At 38.4% G+C, this 18,155-nt stretch overlaps 1 protein-coding gene across 3 annotated transcripts in view; it reads left to right on the top strand.

The window, feature by feature from the left end:
• Positions 1 to 18,155, top strand: part of unc5d (unc-5 netrin receptor D) — a 365,567-nt gene that overhangs the window by 288,231 nt on the left and 59,181 nt on the right. For all 3 annotated transcript variants that reach the window (XM_031899262.1, XM_031899263.1, XM_002932956.4), the window contains one exon: positions 12,513 to 12,597. In XM_031899262.1, coding sequence (XP_031755122.1) covers positions 12,513 to 12,597 — 85 coding nt within the window. The remainder of the gene's footprint in view (positions 1 to 12,512; positions 12,598 to 18,155) is intronic.

Raw genomic sequence — 18,155 nt, 5'->3', positions numbered from 1 at the left:
TGTAGTGAAGAGTGCTCAGACTTATACATTGGGGAGACAAAACAACCTCTCTGTAAGAGAATGGCCCAACATAGGCGGGCAAACTCCTCAGGACAAGACTCAGCGGTCTATCTACACCTCAAAGAAAAAGGTCACTCTTTTGAGGACAGTAACGTGCATATTTTGGACCGAGAGGACAGATGGTTTGAAAGAGGTGTGAAAGAGGCCATTTATGCCAACCTGGAAAAACCATCCCTGAACAGAGGAGGGGGCCTGAGACACCGCTTGTCACCAACATACAATGGCGCGTTGACATCCTTACCCCGGCAGTTTCACAACAGTTCACACTTCCAGTCATGTACTTTGAAGGATTAACACCTTCATCAATGAGAATCTTGGTACCATTGTGATTGGATCATACCTTCTTACACCTGTCAGTTTCAGCTAACACCTAACTGAACAAGTTCAATGGAACCATTGTGATTGGATGTCTGTGACTCTACTACCATCAAGAGTTTAAATACCGGGGAATTCCCTACCAGTCATTTGAACTGAAGAAGCCACTCGGATGAGTGGTGAAACGTTTTCAAGAAAAACTCAGAAAAGTCCAGTTGTTTTAGACTTAATTCTACTAGATACTGTATATCATGACCTGGATGAATGAGAATCTTCATAGACATACAGGAGGCATAATGGTTTGGGGACTGTTTTTCATTATTTGTCCCTGGTTCCAATGAAAGCAATTCTAGACTTCATAGTCCTACTTTGTAGCAACAGCATGGGGAAGGCACTTTCTTATTCTAGAATAGTCATGTGGTCATGCACAATTTGAAGATCATTCAGAATTTGTTTGATGATGGGAATGGAAGAAACTGTCTAGCCTGAGCATAACCCTATTCAAACCCTGTCAGATGAACTGGAATACCAACTGCAAGCCAGACCTGATTAACCAACACCATTGTCCATCCTTACTAATTCTTTTGTGACTGAATGGGGTCCAAGACCCACCAACAATGTTCCAACATCTGATAGAAAGTATTCCCACAACCATAGAGGCTGTTATTTTATAAAGGGAGTTTCCTATACAAACCTTTAGATTGGAATGAGACATTGGACACGTAGGCATTGAGATACAATTGGCTATATACAGTAGTATATCTTGCCCCCTAACCATGTTGTTTATTTATGAGAAAAAATATACATATTCAATACTTTGCAGGGTATTTTAATGCAGACTCTTATTTTTTTTAGAAAACAAGTCAAATTTTACAACTTGAAATGCAAAATTAAGAGCCCTGTTCATAAACTGTAAAACCATTTTCTTATTCAGAGCTTTATGCTGATGAGAGAATTGATGATTCAATATCAAAGTAGCAAGATATTACTGAAATCCCATTATTATAATAGCATTTTAATTACTTTTACTAACATGTATTTCTAAAGCGGCATCATACAGTATTTCACAGTGCTCTAGAACTGAAGGGTGCGTACATCAAACATCCAACTTAGAACATAGAAATTGTGGTGGATACAGAAGGTAACAAGGCCCTGCTCATTACAGTTTACTGACTTTGTATTGACTTTAAACAAGATTTTAAAGCCTTTGGTGTTTATCTGTGATTGATTAGTTCAATAGTAGATGCTAAAATCCTTATATTCATCTGTGTATGCCTATTTTGGTGCATGAGGTGCAAGTGCAGTGCACTTTGGTGCAAGAAAACATATTGGTGCAAGGATATATATTTTTTTTAACTAGAATACAACATTCTTTCCCAGAATTCCAGGGTTATTTCTATACAGACTGCTTTCACCAGGTAACAAAAACAGGGCTCCCTCTAACTGCTGCTCCCCTTTATTTACATGCAATTGAAGGGTCAAAGCTTATGCCCATACTGCCCATGGGTTGCCCCTGTGGCCATCTGTGTGCAGTTTACCAGCTAGCACTATTGTGCACATGAAAATAGTAATAACCCTGGAATTCTGCAAGGAATGTCATATTCTAGTTAAAAAAAAAATATGTATCATTGGGGGTGATTTATGAATGGTTGAGTTTGATTTTTTTTCTGGATTCGCGTTTTTGTTGCACTTAAAAATTCTAATTAGAGTTATGGTTCAAAAACTTGAATGTTTGGTGTTTATTAAAGGAGAAGGAAACTCATTTTGGCATTTTACTGCCAATAGATTCACCACATTAGTGCCACCTAGAACACCATATTTATGCTGCAGAAAGCTTTACCATACTTGAGTTAAGAGCCCTAGAAGCTCCCTCTGTTTGTTTAAGATAGCAGCTGCCATTTTAGCTTGGTTTTCATAACTTCCTGCTTGCAGCTCAGCCGTTATAGCTCAGATCACACATTATGGGAGGGGAGGACTCAGTGCAGCGTTTCTGTGAGTGCTTATGGCTGTATTTACATAGAGCTTTCTGATAAAGCTTACTGAGTTTTTACCTTTCCTTTTCATAAACTTGAAAAGTTTGAGATATTCCAGTTATTTATTTGAATGAGTTTTCCTTATTAATAAATAAGTGACCATTTTATATGTGAGTTTTTTCGATTTCGAAAAACAAACTCGAATTCACAAACTCAAAAATTATATAAGCCCAACTGTGTAGATTTGTTTGCATTTTCGCTGCACTTTGCATCTTTTATTACATCACCTTGTATATAAATACCCAGTGATACAACAAAGCTTTAAAAAGATTCAAAATAAGTATAGAGCTTCAGAGAAAATTGGGTACCAGTACAATTACTGTCCTGCATTTTTAGCTTTATCATTTTCAGGGAGTTTTGAAGTAGATAAAGAAACCAAGTAGCTCAAGAGACACCATCTTGAGAAAAAAAGATCACCAATGTTCATTCTATACTGATAAGAAGATTTTACCTATAAACCCCTATACTGCACAGGTTGTTCCTGATATATCAGCAATTTAAAATAGACTACTTTCTCCAACAAGACTTTATTTTTTAGACAACCAGTGCTAATTGCCACCCACAGGAGGATATAGTAACATTTTATCAAAGATTTCTTTGGCAATTTAATACCATGACAGCTGACAAATTGTCACAGTGACCTAAATCTAGTACCCTGCTCACTATTAAAACTCTAATGAATATCTCATTAGAAAATCCAAACATTGGTTTGCTTCAATTAAAACTTGTTGTATGATTGCAGTGCAATAACTCTCCAACAAATGAGTCTGATGTCAGCTGAAAAGCTGGATAATGATGGGAAATGTATTTTGCAATGACTACATTTACCTTTGCTGTGGTGATTAATGATGGTGCTGGGTTTCTTTTTGAATGATTGGCCCTGTTCTGCTGAGTTGCACATCATTCATGGTGTTCTTATTGCACAAGTGCATTAACCAATCCCTTGTTGTTAAAATGACAGAGATTGTACCCATCATAAGGATACAAGCAGAATGCTGCTAAACAGTGGGGGCTATGGCAATACAACCAATACAACAAGACAGCAGGTCCATAACCATAGAGATAATTATTCATGAACATTTTGTTACTTTCTTCCAGTGTGCTTAGGAGAATCAGTTTATTGGATAGTTATCATTCTATCATTTATTTAAGAATAAAGTTTGTGTGGAAGCCATTTTTATTTCTTACAGACATGGTCAGGGAACAGTTTTGTTAACAGTGCCCCTTATGATAGATAGGAATGCACCGAATACACTATTTTAGGATTCGGCTGAACCCTGAAACCTTTGTCAAAGATTCGGCCGAATACCAAACCAAATCTGAATCCTAAATTGTATATGTAAATTGGGATAAGTATTAGTTTCTGTGCAATTTTAAAGATTTGGTTCGGCCAGAGACATGGATTCGGCGAATCTGAATCCTGCTGAAAAAGGCTGCATCTTGGCAAAATCCTGGATTTGGTGCATCCCTAATGATAATAGAAGCACTGCTTTACACCCTTCCCATACTGGCTGCTAGCACCATTTACTGTTTCATTTACTTTACTTTTAATTTACCCCCTGTTGGATATGTTGCTGATACTTTTGCTGATTCAATAAGGGAAGGCTGTTCTATTAAAGCTGAACTAACTCAGTGGAGAGAAGTGCCATAGATAAAACTCCTGTTTGCACTGCTGGCACACAGAACAGTAATCTCTTATTTATTTAACATAAGTAGCTAATAGGACTGGCAGCCAGTGTGGGGTATAAGTAAAACATTGGCTTTATCCAGAGGGTAACACAGTGGGTAACACACTGGAACACAGTGCAACTCAGAGACAGAGAAATTGCTTTTCTATAGGAAAAGCGAAGAGAATGGATTACAGAGAATAAAGAATATAGCTTGCTGTAATTAAAAAAAATGTACACTGGGAAAGGGGAGCATATCATACTGGGAAAGGAGGGGAATGTAGGCTAGTGGGATGTGAGAGGAGCATTTTATACGAGGAAAGAGGATATGAAAAAACAGAACTTTACAGTAAGAAAGGTGGAAAGAATGGCAAAAGCAGGTGGATGGAGGAAACAGGCACGTGAAGGATGGGGAGTCAAGGGACACGAAAAAAAATACTACTTGTGGAGTGAGATATAAAGGAGAAAGTGGTAGAATGGTAGAAAAATAAAAGCTTTTCACTCTGACTATGGAGAAAAGCCATAATAGAATCATGCATTAAGTGGGGTGGAGGAAAGACTCATGGGTAGAGTTGGTAAAAAAGGGGAGCAAAATGTAAGCAAGCAGGTGAGGAGGGAAGGAAAGCAGAATGATACTGAAAAAAGAGCAAAAGAGTACAGAACAAGAAAATGTAAATAGAAAGTGAGGCACCAAAGGGAAATGATAAAGTGAAAAGTATATCGGAAAAATATGTAATGACTGTAGATAGAGAGATTAAAGTAATATATGTTATTCTAACCCCCTAACAATTCTAACAGTTTGCCCAGGTGCAGTAACCCATAGCAACCAATAAACAGGTGACCAGTAAATACTTCCTGCTGTAATGGGATAGTTCTGGTGTACTTTGCTTGCAACATTAACCACAGGGCTGGATATGGGGTAAATAGTGCCCTGTGCAAAATAGTGCATCAGAGTGGCCAAAACTCAATACTATTAACAGAAAGTAAATGGCTCAAATACCATTGACAGAAACCTGAGCTTAATTCTATATTAAGAGAAAAAATACATGCACTGCAATCTCTTTTATTGTGCCATTGCCTTTAGTTGGCTACTACCATCCACCAGCACAAGGAAATGTATATTCAATGGGCTAAAAAAAGCAGAGCTTTTGATTAAGTGATAATGAATACTATGAGAAAAAAATTACAATGTCCAACAATAGGTTTCAGTGTACTTGCTTGGCTATTAAGGTGTAGTATGGCTTCTCCCTCTAGCTGGATACTAAATCTCAATAAAAACAAAGGAGATTATACAGTGAGGTCACGGCAGCACAAGAGTTTCACAAAATCTACCACTGCATGGCAATTATAAGCACATTAACTGCACATTAAGAACCATTATTGCTTGGAAGCAGAGCACCTTTATAGTTCATGTATCTGGTGTGGAAATCCTCTAGTGCTTGTTTAATATCTTTTTTTATGTTCCAAACAGAGAAATATGAGGCAAGTGAGGATACGAGGGAGGATGGGCCCACAATATTTGTGAATGTATAGTGCAAGAACAAATAAAGGCAGAGACAATAAAGGTTTAGAAAATGAAAGCATAAAACTGACTGCTGGTTGAGTGTATAGTCTATTGTAAGGGTTACATACAGGAACCCTGACTCTCAATGCAGTAACTATGGAGCAGATATGTGGGTAACAGCATGGGGTACCTACCTGAGCAAGATATAAATAGGTGGACAGCAGAGGTTCTTAATTAGCAAATTAACTTTATTCTAATAGTAAAAACGAATTCAACGTTCTTCTGGAAGATAAAGAATGGGATTGTTTAGCAACCATGGTTCATAATCTCTTTACAGTGGTTACTTGCACATAGATATGAATTTCTTTCACATCAGGATATGTATATTATAGTATTTTGTCAGCTGAAGATCACAGAAGCCTTACCATTCTCTGTGTTCTGTTCCCTAGCCAGCTAGAGCTGCATGGGGAGATAAAATGGACAGGTATGATTTTTGTGCAGGTGTCAGAAAAAAAGAAGGGATTTTGAATCAAGTGAGAGGATAACAACACAATCCGTAAAAACATCAAGCTGCAGTAAATGTTCATCGGGGGAGGACAGCCACAGCTAAAAGTACAGGAACAAAAAGAACAGGCACTTATACCACACAATGGTTAGACAATTTTGTTCCCCTGGGGGTACCAGAAGAGTGTCATTTTCAGAATGTTGGATGTAGAGTGGGTGGAGAAGAGGCAAAGCACTGGCTGGAAACACAATTGCAACATTTATTGCAAATGACAGCTCTTCATTTCTTTGACCAGTGTTAGGAAGCAGCTGCCAGCCAATTGAACTGGCACATAGGTCGCAGAGTAAAGTCTGATGAGAAACTTCCATCCATGGTACTGGAGAGAGGATTCCAAGTACAGAAGACACGTATTGTTTTTGGGAGCAAATGGAAAGCTACTGGCACCTACTTTGAATCACAAGCAAAAAATGGGTTGTGTTCAGGGGGCAGGCAGAATCATTAATGATACCAGTGCTTTATGGCCTAAATGATAGAAAAAAGCCTTCAGCATCTGCATACAGCATGGAAACAAGAGCTAAAGATGGGTCTGGCTGATTTCTTGCCCAAAATGTATTAAAAAAAAAGATAAAGGCTTTGCAACATACATCGCAAAAAATAGCAACTGCCTCCAGTCATGTTAGCAACTTTCCTGCCACTGTGCTAGGTAGGTTGAGAAATGTAGTACAGTACCCCAGGGAATGTGTCACAGGACGGGGCAGTGATAATTTGGATTATTGCAGTGGCTTAATGATATTAATATAAAGTCTTTACCTGCCGACTTTTTTTTTCCATTAGAGGACTTCACATGCATATTCTTAGCACTAAGAGACAGCCACAGGCATGTGAATTGCACCATACTTAATTACAAGAAGAAACTTGGTATATAATTTTCAGCATTATGATGCTGCACCAAATTAACCCTTTACTGTACATGGTGGTTTACTTTTTCCAGTGCCACCTTTGTACAGTCCTGGTGGAGAACAATCTGCAATAGAAAAACACGTCCGCAGCTCAATGACAACACCACCTGATACATGGAAGTTTGTATCTCCCTATGTTACTGTAGGTTTCCTCCAGCTCCTCAATTGCCACCAATAGAAAATGCATGCTGTTAGGTCAACTGACCTCTGATTAAATGTCTTCACACACAAGTGTTTCTTGAACCTTGTAGTGTAGCACTTAAGTCAGGGGTCATTTTCATAGTCCAATTCCAACTCTTCTAATATTTAGGTATCATTAAAATCATATATTAAATATTTTTGTTGTGTACATTTATCAAGTTGTATTAATGAATTTCTTATATTTGGAAGGCCTCTGTACCTGCTAAACAAGGTTTTAAAATATTCTTATGTCCTGGCAGTAATTTCTAACCAATACCTTACATTGTGTGTTGGTTCTCATTTATTCAACTATAAGAGATTCTATGTGTAACGATCCAGTATCCAGTGGATCTTCTGGGTAACCTCTTACAATCTTTCTGACATTATCAACATTTTTTCAGCCAATGGGACCTCACTCATGTTCAGCTCCTTTCAGATTGTGCCATGTTCTTCCCAGTTCAGCCTGAACAATATTATTTTTCCCATGCCTGACAGAAAAAACAAATAGTAAGACACTGACCATAGTGATCTCTTTATCTTTCTTCGGCATGCAATGTTGTTTCCCTAGTTATCTGCAAAATGTACGCTTGGCGGCCTGAGGTACTGTTGAATTAGGCTACTGGCGGCTAAAAATAAATAAATAAAATCTTTCATCTGCTACAAAATGTGCGATTATGTCATTCAGTTATACGGGTGATTTATAACATTGATTGCAGGTACTACATAATAGTTTCTATTTTTCCTAAGAACATACTGTAATAGTCCATTCGCTGAATGACTTCAGGCTTCTTATAGGAAATAATTTGAAGCTCTCCAATTTAGCATTGGAGTTCAGACTTCCTTGGATTCTGACAATATTTAACTGGCTGTTAAGGTGCTACTGACACTCTTTTAAAGGTATGATCAACAGGGCAAGTATAAAAATACCCTGCCTGAGCATAATATCTGATAAATGACAGAGCCACCAAATTACCGCCTAGGGCGGTAGCACAAGTATAGATATCCCTTATTTCTTGGCCTTTTACGATCCCAGAGGGCCTGAATCATTGTCTTCAACTCTACTGGACTGATTTGCTTAGATTTGGCCTGTGACTGCATCTCTTAATAATTATATCTTTATTCTGTATTCATACTGAATAAAAGAGATGAATGTAAAGAATTATGTTCCATTGAGAAAAAAAATTAGTAAGGCTGTAAAGAAAGTTTAGCTGTATAGAATGTGCCTGTTGCATATTGCTGCTGAATGCTCCCACTCATAAAGTAGTTTTATGCAAAACATCCCTATGGGCTCATTTTTATGTGCAAGGCAAAGTGGAAAATATGTGTGTAAACTTGCTAAACTGCCCAAAACTGAGATAAGAGACCTGTCTTTGGCTTTACTGTATTCATAAGGGGCGGTAGGAGAAGAGAATGGGGATCTCGGGGGGCAGGGGATGGAACTATTAGGGTTTTCAAAATGTACAGACAGGTAAATTGTTGGTAAATTTTAAATATTGGCCCCAGCCTTGGCAGGTATTTTACTTGCTGGGCAGCAGAAAAAACAGCCAGGTGGCAACCCTAAAAGGAGGCCAGGATTGTTGAGTGACGGTGCCAGAGATTTTACTATTGCAGTTGCTAATACTCCTAATGGGTAATAAGGGTCAGGGATAGTGATGAGCGAATCTGTCCCATTTTGCTTTGCTGAAAAATTAATAAAACTGCTGCAAAATGAATTGCTAAATGCTGCTGCACTACTTTTTTTTATGCACCCATTGGCTTTAAATACAGTCAAAAGGGGGTTTTATTAAGTTTTTTCTTGCGCCAAATGCATTAAAGTCTATGGGCATTTTTTCACACGCATCTATTTTTATGCACGCAACTTTTTTATTGCTGCAAATTTTTTTATATGCACAATTTTTTTTTACACACGTCACTTTCTTGACACGTATGACTTTTTTGGCAAATTGTTTTCTAGGAACATTTTTTGCACAGTTCCGCAAACATATATTAGCTGATGCGGAATCTATGCCTGGTAAAAAAATTTGCTCATCTCTAGTCAGGGACCTTGCAAAAACAGTGGATAGCCGTCCAGACTTGCAGATGCCACTGTTACCAGTGTCTTTGTTTCTATGTAATTAATTTGGTGGAATAAAATGTAACTGTGCATTAACATTTGCAAATATGTTGTTTTTTTAACCTACTGATTCCTAGTAGCTGTTTCCTGCTATTTACTTACAAACAGGGTCAGACTGGGGGGTGCAGGGCCCACCATGGCTGCCGACCCAGGGTTCCCACACCCCCCAAGGTGCCCCCACCAGCCGCGTCCCCCGCACCCCCCTCAGGGGCCCCCTCCACACCCCCCCTAACCTCCCGCAGGGGCCCCCGCCACCCACCCGACATCCTCCCCTGAGCTCACGTAAGTGAAATGCGTCAGGGGAGGCACACTGGCGGCAGGAGGAGTGCCATCAGGGATCGGGTCTAGGTCACTGGGACCCAATGGGTTTTTTCCCGGTGCCCCAGCAGCCCAGTCGGGCCCTGCTTTAAAAATTACCTAAATATGTCATTTAACCAGGGGTGCCCAAACCTTTGCATTTTACTGTATGCCCAGATAAAGAGATAAAGAGTTTCCTATGTAAACCTCGTTAGTATGATACCAGTCATTCTGAAAATTACAATGTGCCTTATTTTTTACTTACAGTTGTACATGTACACCTTCCATATCTGTAACTACTCTTTTCATTTATAATAAAGCATAGCATTAGACAAACACTTAGAAAGATCCTTCATTTAACTGCCAGGGGGTAAATCTTCCCATTCAGATACTGCCGCATTAATGGACTCTGCAACCTGGAGCTATAGAATGATGACAGGCCTAGATTTTATAGAGATGTCTAAAACGTAATATAAACATTATCCTTACTGCTAAACATGCATAGCAGCATCATATTTTCTTATCTGTTTGTTCGTTTAGGATTTAGACAGGGCACTAAACTAGTAAACAAAGCAGGCACTGATGCATTGATAGAAATTTAAACACATAAATGCCTAGCAACAGCATATTTTCTATTCCTATTGCCAGGCATGTCCAGCTGCCTATTAAAGGAAAACGATACCCCCAAACAATGTAGGTCTCTATAAAAAATCTATTGCATAAACAGCTCATATGTAAAACTTTGCTTCATCTCAATAAACCTTTTTTTTAGTAGTATGTGCCACTGAGTAATTCTAAATGGAAAATTGCAATTTAAATACTAAGGCCAGCCCTTAGTATTTAAATTGCAATTTTCCATTTAGAATCATTTGATTTTTTTTAGCCAATTAATGGACACAGTCCATCCCTAAATGGTGGCTCAAGGGAAAGGATGTAAAAGGGCAATATACATATATATATATATATATATATATATATATATATATATATATATATAGTAAATAATATAGTAAATGCCACCATATATATTTATTATATTTTCTAATTAAAGCCACAACAACAAAAAGCAGTGCAGTAACCCATTGTGGGTTATTGGTCAGGCTGCAGTATCTACCTACAGTAAGTAACTGGTTCATCTCATGTCCTTTCAGTGATAACATCTCTTCTATGTGGCATGCAGATGAACAGCTTATTACATAGAGACCCCCTCCCCTTCCCCCAAATTTACATTTTAGTCCATAAAATCAATAGGCAATGTACTGACAATGTGAACAGATTTGATGTGTCAGGGAGCCCAACTTGATACAACTTTACAAAGACCAATTGGATTTTATTTATCTTAAATGGGTCCACCATTAAATTAACATTAAGTATGACATAGACATTGATAATCTGAGTCAATTTGCAATTAGATTTGATTTTTAAATGCTTTTGTATTTTTCAGTTACTAAGCTTATTGTTCAGCAGCTCTCCAGCAACTATCTGGTTGTTAGGGTTAGCAATCAGGCAGTGCTTTGAATGGGAGACTGGGATATGAATAGGAGACAGTCAAATGGAAACATAAGTAGTAAAAAGTAAGAATAATAAAATTGTATTTTTTTGGCCATAAGTTTTGGCTGTCGGGGGTCAGGGAGCCCCATTTGAAGACTAATTGCAAAGTAGCTAGAAAAATAGGGTAGTCTATAACATACTAAAAGTTAACCTGCAGGTGACCCACACCTTTTAACACAAGGGGGCAGATTTATCAAAATGTGAGTTTACAGCTTAATACATAAAACTCACCCATGTTCTATTCATTCCCATGTGATTTTTAGAAGTGTATTTATCAAGTGGTGAGTTCTAACTTTCACCCACTGATAAATATGCTTCTAAAAATCCCATGGGAATGAATAGAACATGGGTGAGTTTTATGTATTTAGCTGTAAACTCACATTTTGATAAATCTGCCCCAAGGTGTTGGGTGTGTTTTTCCACTCCTAACCCAATTAATCCCTGTGCATTAAACATGAAAGAGGCTTACAGGGTCAGACTGGGCCACCGGGGCACCGGTGCACCCCCCCAGTCCGACCCTGGAGGTTTATAGTAAACCAAAGCAAAACATACCCAGTAGGGTTGTCTCAAAAACCATCCCGAAGCCTCTGCATGTTTATATGACAAGTTCAAATATCCAACCATTCATTCAGACAACAAACCAAAAACAGACTAACAACAAACAGACTATTAAACCAAGAAATATTTTTCTTTATTAATAACAATAATGCAGCATTTACTAGTCAGCTTTAGAAAGCAAACATCTGATTGGTTGATATAGCTTACTAGACTTGCACATACATTGCTCTTTTTAATTCAGCAAAAATGTATATTTTGAAAATAAACTGGAATGAACCTTTCTGCATAGAGAATCTAATGTGCATTTATTTGTATTAGCTTAATCTGTAATGTGTTGAATACATTGTATGGTACCTTCAATATGAGGAGCAGGTATCACCTGGATTTGTTTTGACTTGTCAACCTAGATCTACGCGATCTGATTTTTTTTTTGTTTTACTGCTATAAATATGAGCAACATCCAGAACAAAATTGAATTTCCGACAGCTTGGATATTACTGCCATTTATTTACATGCTGCCCTCTGACTTTTGTTTATTACTTCAGCGATGATTATCCATTTCATTTGAAGAGCTGAAATGAAATGCTCTGATATGTATCTCTTGTAATAAGAATACATGCCACAATGGTTTAGGGTAATATATAAAAGCTGGACAATGTGCCCATCCAGTGTGCTTGATGGAGAAATAAGGACATCTTGCTGGTTTTGGGTTTGATGGATTTGCCTGATAGAACTTTCCAAGTTTTAATTTGTCTTTCGTTATTTTGCAGGGGTGAGCCTGTTGATCCCACACAAAGCTATTGCAGAAGACAACTCATGGGAAATCTTTCTCATAGTCAATCAAGGGGAACCAAGGTAAAGTATAATATCTAAGGCAACAAAGTGTTCTTTTGTTCAGGCCATCCATATGAAATGATTGGACAAGAGATCTTCATATGACTTTTAGAAGAGTTTAAGATAGGACTGGAAGTTAATTGTTTTTCATAAAGCACAGGATCAAGGGGAAGGACAACAAAATAAAAGACAAAACAAAGCAACAACAGCAAAAAACTGTAACCAACTATTGTTCAATATCCTCATTTAACTATCTTTCTATAATTTTGTGGTTTCTAAGCATTTGCTCACAATGAGGGTTCTTATTTATAGCTTCCACAATAGGATCACCGAGATAATTTTTCGGTCAATAGACCCATGCGGCTCGCAGAGTGAGCCTTGTGTAAATTATTAATCGACCCAAATCTCAACGCTATCCTATTAAAAATCTCTTACCAGATTTTGTTCAAGTTCAGCACTTTAAAAAATTGTTTTCCGAAGCAAATTTCTTCTTAAAGCATTTCAAGACTAATTATGATACTTTTTGTATTTGTTTTAAATCCCTTACTTGAGAAAGAAATAGAATTTAGGGTATTTGTGCAAGGTTAGTTCATTATATAATTACTATAAGACACTTTGCTGAATAAGAGGATTGGCACTCATAATATGTATTGCATTGTAGACCAGAGCAGATGGTCGATGTTTGTGCCAACCACTGCTTAACATCTTTAGTGCCGGAGAGGTCTCAGCAGCAGAGTGTCCTTAGTTTATTCAGACAAGTGTTGCATCTCGCTCCCAGGTAAAAAGTTCCGTCAGGATAAAATTCTGCTTGGTCACATGTTGAATCTTGACCTTTTTTATTTTTTTGTTGGAGTCACCTACACGCTGTCTGGCTACAGTTATATTCACCTTGTATAATTTCAGTCCTACATTACTTTAATATATCACCTGAGTGAGTCTCCTTATAACTTTTCATGTGATATTCCCTTTAGACTTCATGCACTTGCTGTCCATTTTCCCATTAACAAAGATATATAAGGGAAGCTGCTTCACTCCCAAGAAGCACCAATTTCAGAATCCTATGTGCAGAGATATATCAGGAGTTTTTGATTTCTGCACACGTTACATAAAGGTGCCCTGGACTGAAACTGAAGGTCAGTGGAAAAACAGGGCGATTTTAAGAGGATAAGCCTGGTGGGTCTCAAAAAGTTCTCACCTGCATTTAGGGTAGCCACCTGTCCAATTCTTGTTTTAAATCTTTCTTTTTTAACTCTTTCTTTTTTGCTACCCCCCTTCCAAATGAAGCACAGACAAACAATGTCCTCTGGCACTTAGTCATATATGCTATAGGTGAATCAATTTATAGGCACTATAATAATAGTTTATTTATTTATTAATTAATTAATGTAGGGGTCTGGTAAAATAGCTACCCATTTCCAGGCAGTCCCCTTGATATTAGACAGCTAAGGATGTCCTTATATATATAAAAGGTTCCTATTCCTAGGTTAAAGCATGCCCCTGGCAGTTAAGAAACTGACCAAAGGGTGTCACTGTTCTAAAGTATATAAGTTGAAGGACACATGTGCTCTGGGTACTTTCTGAAAGATTTCTCCTGAGCAGGAAGGGAAATCAGATTGGAACCTAGGTTAAGTAGGGCCTAGTAATTGTTAGCATCTACTCTGTCATAGGTCACACTAGGGGGGAGATTCACTAAGACCTGAACGCTCAGAGCGTTCATACGAATTTTCGTTTCCAATCTGAATTTTTCCCATTCGTGATTCAAATTCGTGGATTAGTAAATCTGCCCCTAGGTGTGAAAGATAGGATTGGGGCTAGACGAGCAGCCTGAAGCTCCAGCAAGAAGATTTAATAAGGATTTGAATCCTGGATGTGCTACTGCCCAGACTGCCGTCCAGGTGGACAGTCCTAGGGTCTAGAGGAGTTTGCCTAGGAATTCTGAAAGGTGGGAGTTACACGTTTGAGTTAAAATAATCCTCTGTTCTTTGATTGACCCTGAGGGGCAAAAGTACTGAATGCTTAAACCTGTATTTGTGAGTATATGCCTAGCAATTGTGTTCTGTTTCTTCTGCTTAACTCTTTAAATACTCCTATGTGTATGTAGTTAAAAGAGAGCTAAACCTTAACTAAGAGGTAGGGTAGAAATGTTGTTCATTATGTTTTGGCCTTGTGTACCAGCCCAAGGCAACCACAGCCCTTTAGCAGGGAAGATCTGTGCCCCCAAAGATGCCCCCAGTAGCCCCCCATCTTCTTTTCTGCTGATTCCCTGCACATGCTCTGTGCTGCTGTCACTTACTGAGCTTAGGGACCGACACACAATATACTGTATATATAGAATATAAGTGTCACTATATCAGGCTGATTAGTAACTAATTTAGATTATTATTACATGGCAGCAATGAAATCAGTGCATCTAGAATCTGAAATTAATCAATAATCAGCCCTGTAGCATCAGCTTATATGGCAAATCTCATTTTCTCATGATAATTTGCTATAAGACCTAAACTCAGTTTCTCAACAGCTGCCCAGAGCACACTGAGTATATGAGTGTCACTGACACTTCTTACAAAATCCAGTATGGTGACCCCCTGTAACACCTCTGAAGGCCTGGATCATTACTACTATAGAGGCTGATACAATAAGTTCAGTACCTAAAATATGGCATTTCTAGCCATATTAATTTGTAGGGTTTAGTACTCCTTTAATAAAGCATTTACTGTTTAATTTTAAGAACCACTGGCACACAGTTTATTGTCTCAGCCGGAGAGATATAGTCCTACTACAGCCTTCCTCCAACAAACGCGAGGGCCCACACCTGTAGACTAAAGATTGATTGGTAAAACTAATAGTCCCCCAGGAGCAATGGGTACCTCCATTTAGCTATTGTCTTACATTAATTTCAAGGTTTATATATATTTTTTTTTTGGCTTGGGTTTCTGGGGTTTCAAATACATTTATTGAATGAATAACCAGTCTACTTTACCCCAATGCCCCTCTAGTCTTTCTTTTACAGAAAGCCATGTTATTTCATATAGCTCTCTTATTTTTTTTCCTTAATGCCCCATTACAACCCCTGATATAATTTCAGTTCAATCACAATAATGTATGAAGATGACAGATCACTATTCACGAAACCAGCTAAAAATTACTTCAACCTTTCATGAGGTGACCTTTTGCGGCACCGAACTACGCTCCATGTCTGAATAAAATAACCTTTCATCTCACATCTAAACATTTTGAAATTGCCCAATATTGTGCAGCAGACCGAGGAAAAATATTTCCTTGAAACTCCATTCTCCTAAAAGCCCAAGCCTCAGCGGGAAGAGACAAGGAAACCCATTTGACTTCATGTAAAACAGCAAATAGAACAAACATTTCACGGCTTTAGGGCCGGGTATGAAATCTTTTGTTCCTCTAACAATGTACCTGCAAGTGTTTGTGGTGGGGGCTCTAGAATACAAAAGCGCATGGAATTTATGGTTTTTATGTTATAGAAGCAATTCATGCACCACCCCACCCAAAAAATAGTATTTTCATATTAGAAAAAGAGATCTGAGCTATCTCAGTGCACCTCACATCATACGAGAATCGGTAGAAAAGCCAGAAAGCTTAGTTAGCCCATTCCAGCATCTTTCCCAGCAAAAAGCAGCCGCAGCATCTGTGCAGATGAAAGCCATTCAATCCCTTATCAGTCCTGCAAATTCTGGCCCTGCAAGTCCATTCGCTTCTCTGTTAAATTAAGACAGGCCCTCACACTGTTTCCATCTGGACCATTGCAGACAAGGCCATGATAAGGACACAATGTCTCCCCCCACCTTTTTTTTTTTAAAGAAGCTTCCTAAAATAAGAGCGCTCATTTTATCCTAATCTATGGCTTCTATATAGATTAACTGAATTATACCCCAGCCGCTGTTAGCCTGGAGTGAGAAAAGATTATTTTTTAATATCAAGCATCTCACAGACCTATCTGTAGCAAAACAGACAGAGGCGCAGAAAGTTGGGTTCAGATTTCAACGACCTATGGAGAATGTAACAAAATGATCAAGAAGTCCTGTCACTTTCCTGGCAGCTTGTGAATATGAGACGGTGTTCAAAGAAAAAATGTGAATTTTATTGAATTCTATTGGGTTATTTCATTAGACTGGATTAGCATAGAATAGGCAAATGTAATTATTCAACATCTTATAGGTTCGTTAAGGTGACCTGTCACCTAAGAAAAAATTCCAAATCCTTTCTATTGTATTAGTTGTGCAAAATAAATATTATATACGCTATATAAATGATAGAAATCTTGTTTTCTTCAGCTTTGGAATTCACAATCACAGGAAGCATAATGCCATATTGTGGACAATGTTATTAACACAAGTTTTGTAACACCCCAAATTTATGTGTATGCGCTAGAATAGGGGACCTATGCCCCTGCCCATGATACACATTTATAGATGATGAGGAGGGAGGGGGGGATGTGAGGAGTGTAAAAGTAAGGCCAATGCCAGACAAGGCGTAGGGTGAATATTTTCGGCAAGCAGAAAAGCACTTGCCAAAAATACCGCCCTACACCTCCTACATGTGCCTGCACCCGAATGAATGGAATATGCTCGGGTGCAGGCACATGTAGCCGATATACGCATAACAACACGAGACATTCAAACTCTCACGTTTTTATGCGTATTTCCGCTACATGTGCCTGCACCCGAGCGTATTCCATTCATTCGGCTGCAGGCACAGGTAGGAGGCGTAGGGTGGAATTTTCGGCAAGCGTTTTTCCGCTTGCTGAAAATATCTGCCCTACGCCTCGTCTGGTTTTAGCCTAAATGCCTGCTCTACCTCAAACTCAGGTGTAGCTGCTTTGTATAATAAATGACCATTTGGGTGCTTATATATTAGTGGGTCCTGTCATGGTTTTACTTATTTTTGAATAAGCATTAACAATGAATAGTCGTTTTTTTAACAAAAAATTGCAAAATCTGCTCCTCCTCTCCTCTAGTTCTTCCATCAGCTTTCAGGATGCAGCTTAAACATTTAGGGACCTGCTTGATACCTGAAGAGTTAACAAAATCTTGTCCTATAGAGAGAGTGAAGTGTGAATTTGTGTTATCTGGGCACCGAGTGGTGTCAGATCTGCAGAGCAGATGGGAATCTCTTTGTAAGTGGGTTCCATAAAAGTATCACAAACTGCAATTAATCCATTTTTCTATGTAATCAATACGGCTTGTACATTCTATACTTCCTCTCATTTTATCAGCAAACTTATCTATTCCCACTTATCGGGCTTGCTATCTGTTACATTCTCCTTTTTCTAAAGCTGTTTATCACCCAAGCGTTGTGATGTCATCTCCTATCTTCTGATGAATCTCGTTTCCGACTCCTTCTCCCCTCTAATCGTTTGACCTTCTTTATGTTCTCTATGGCTTGCTTAATGGCCCTTTGGGAACTCCTCAGACTTTCATGTCTCTTGAATGGGACCTAATGGGTTTTTAGCACCTGTCTTTGAATTAAAAGCTTTTTCCATCTGTAAAGGTGAAGACGTAAACCTCCATTAAATGGGAGAAAACACAAGAGACTCACCAGTCCCTGCATCT

The sequence above is a fragment of the Xenopus tropicalis genome, chromosome 3 (assembly GCF_000004195.4).
Source record: "Xenopus tropicalis strain Nigerian chromosome 3, UCB_Xtro_10.0, whole genome shotgun sequence".
Taxonomy (NCBI): Eukaryota; Metazoa; Chordata; class Amphibia; order Anura; family Pipidae; genus Xenopus; species Xenopus tropicalis.
Note: the sequence above shows the minus strand (reverse complement) of the source record. Positions and strands in the feature narration are given on the sequence as shown.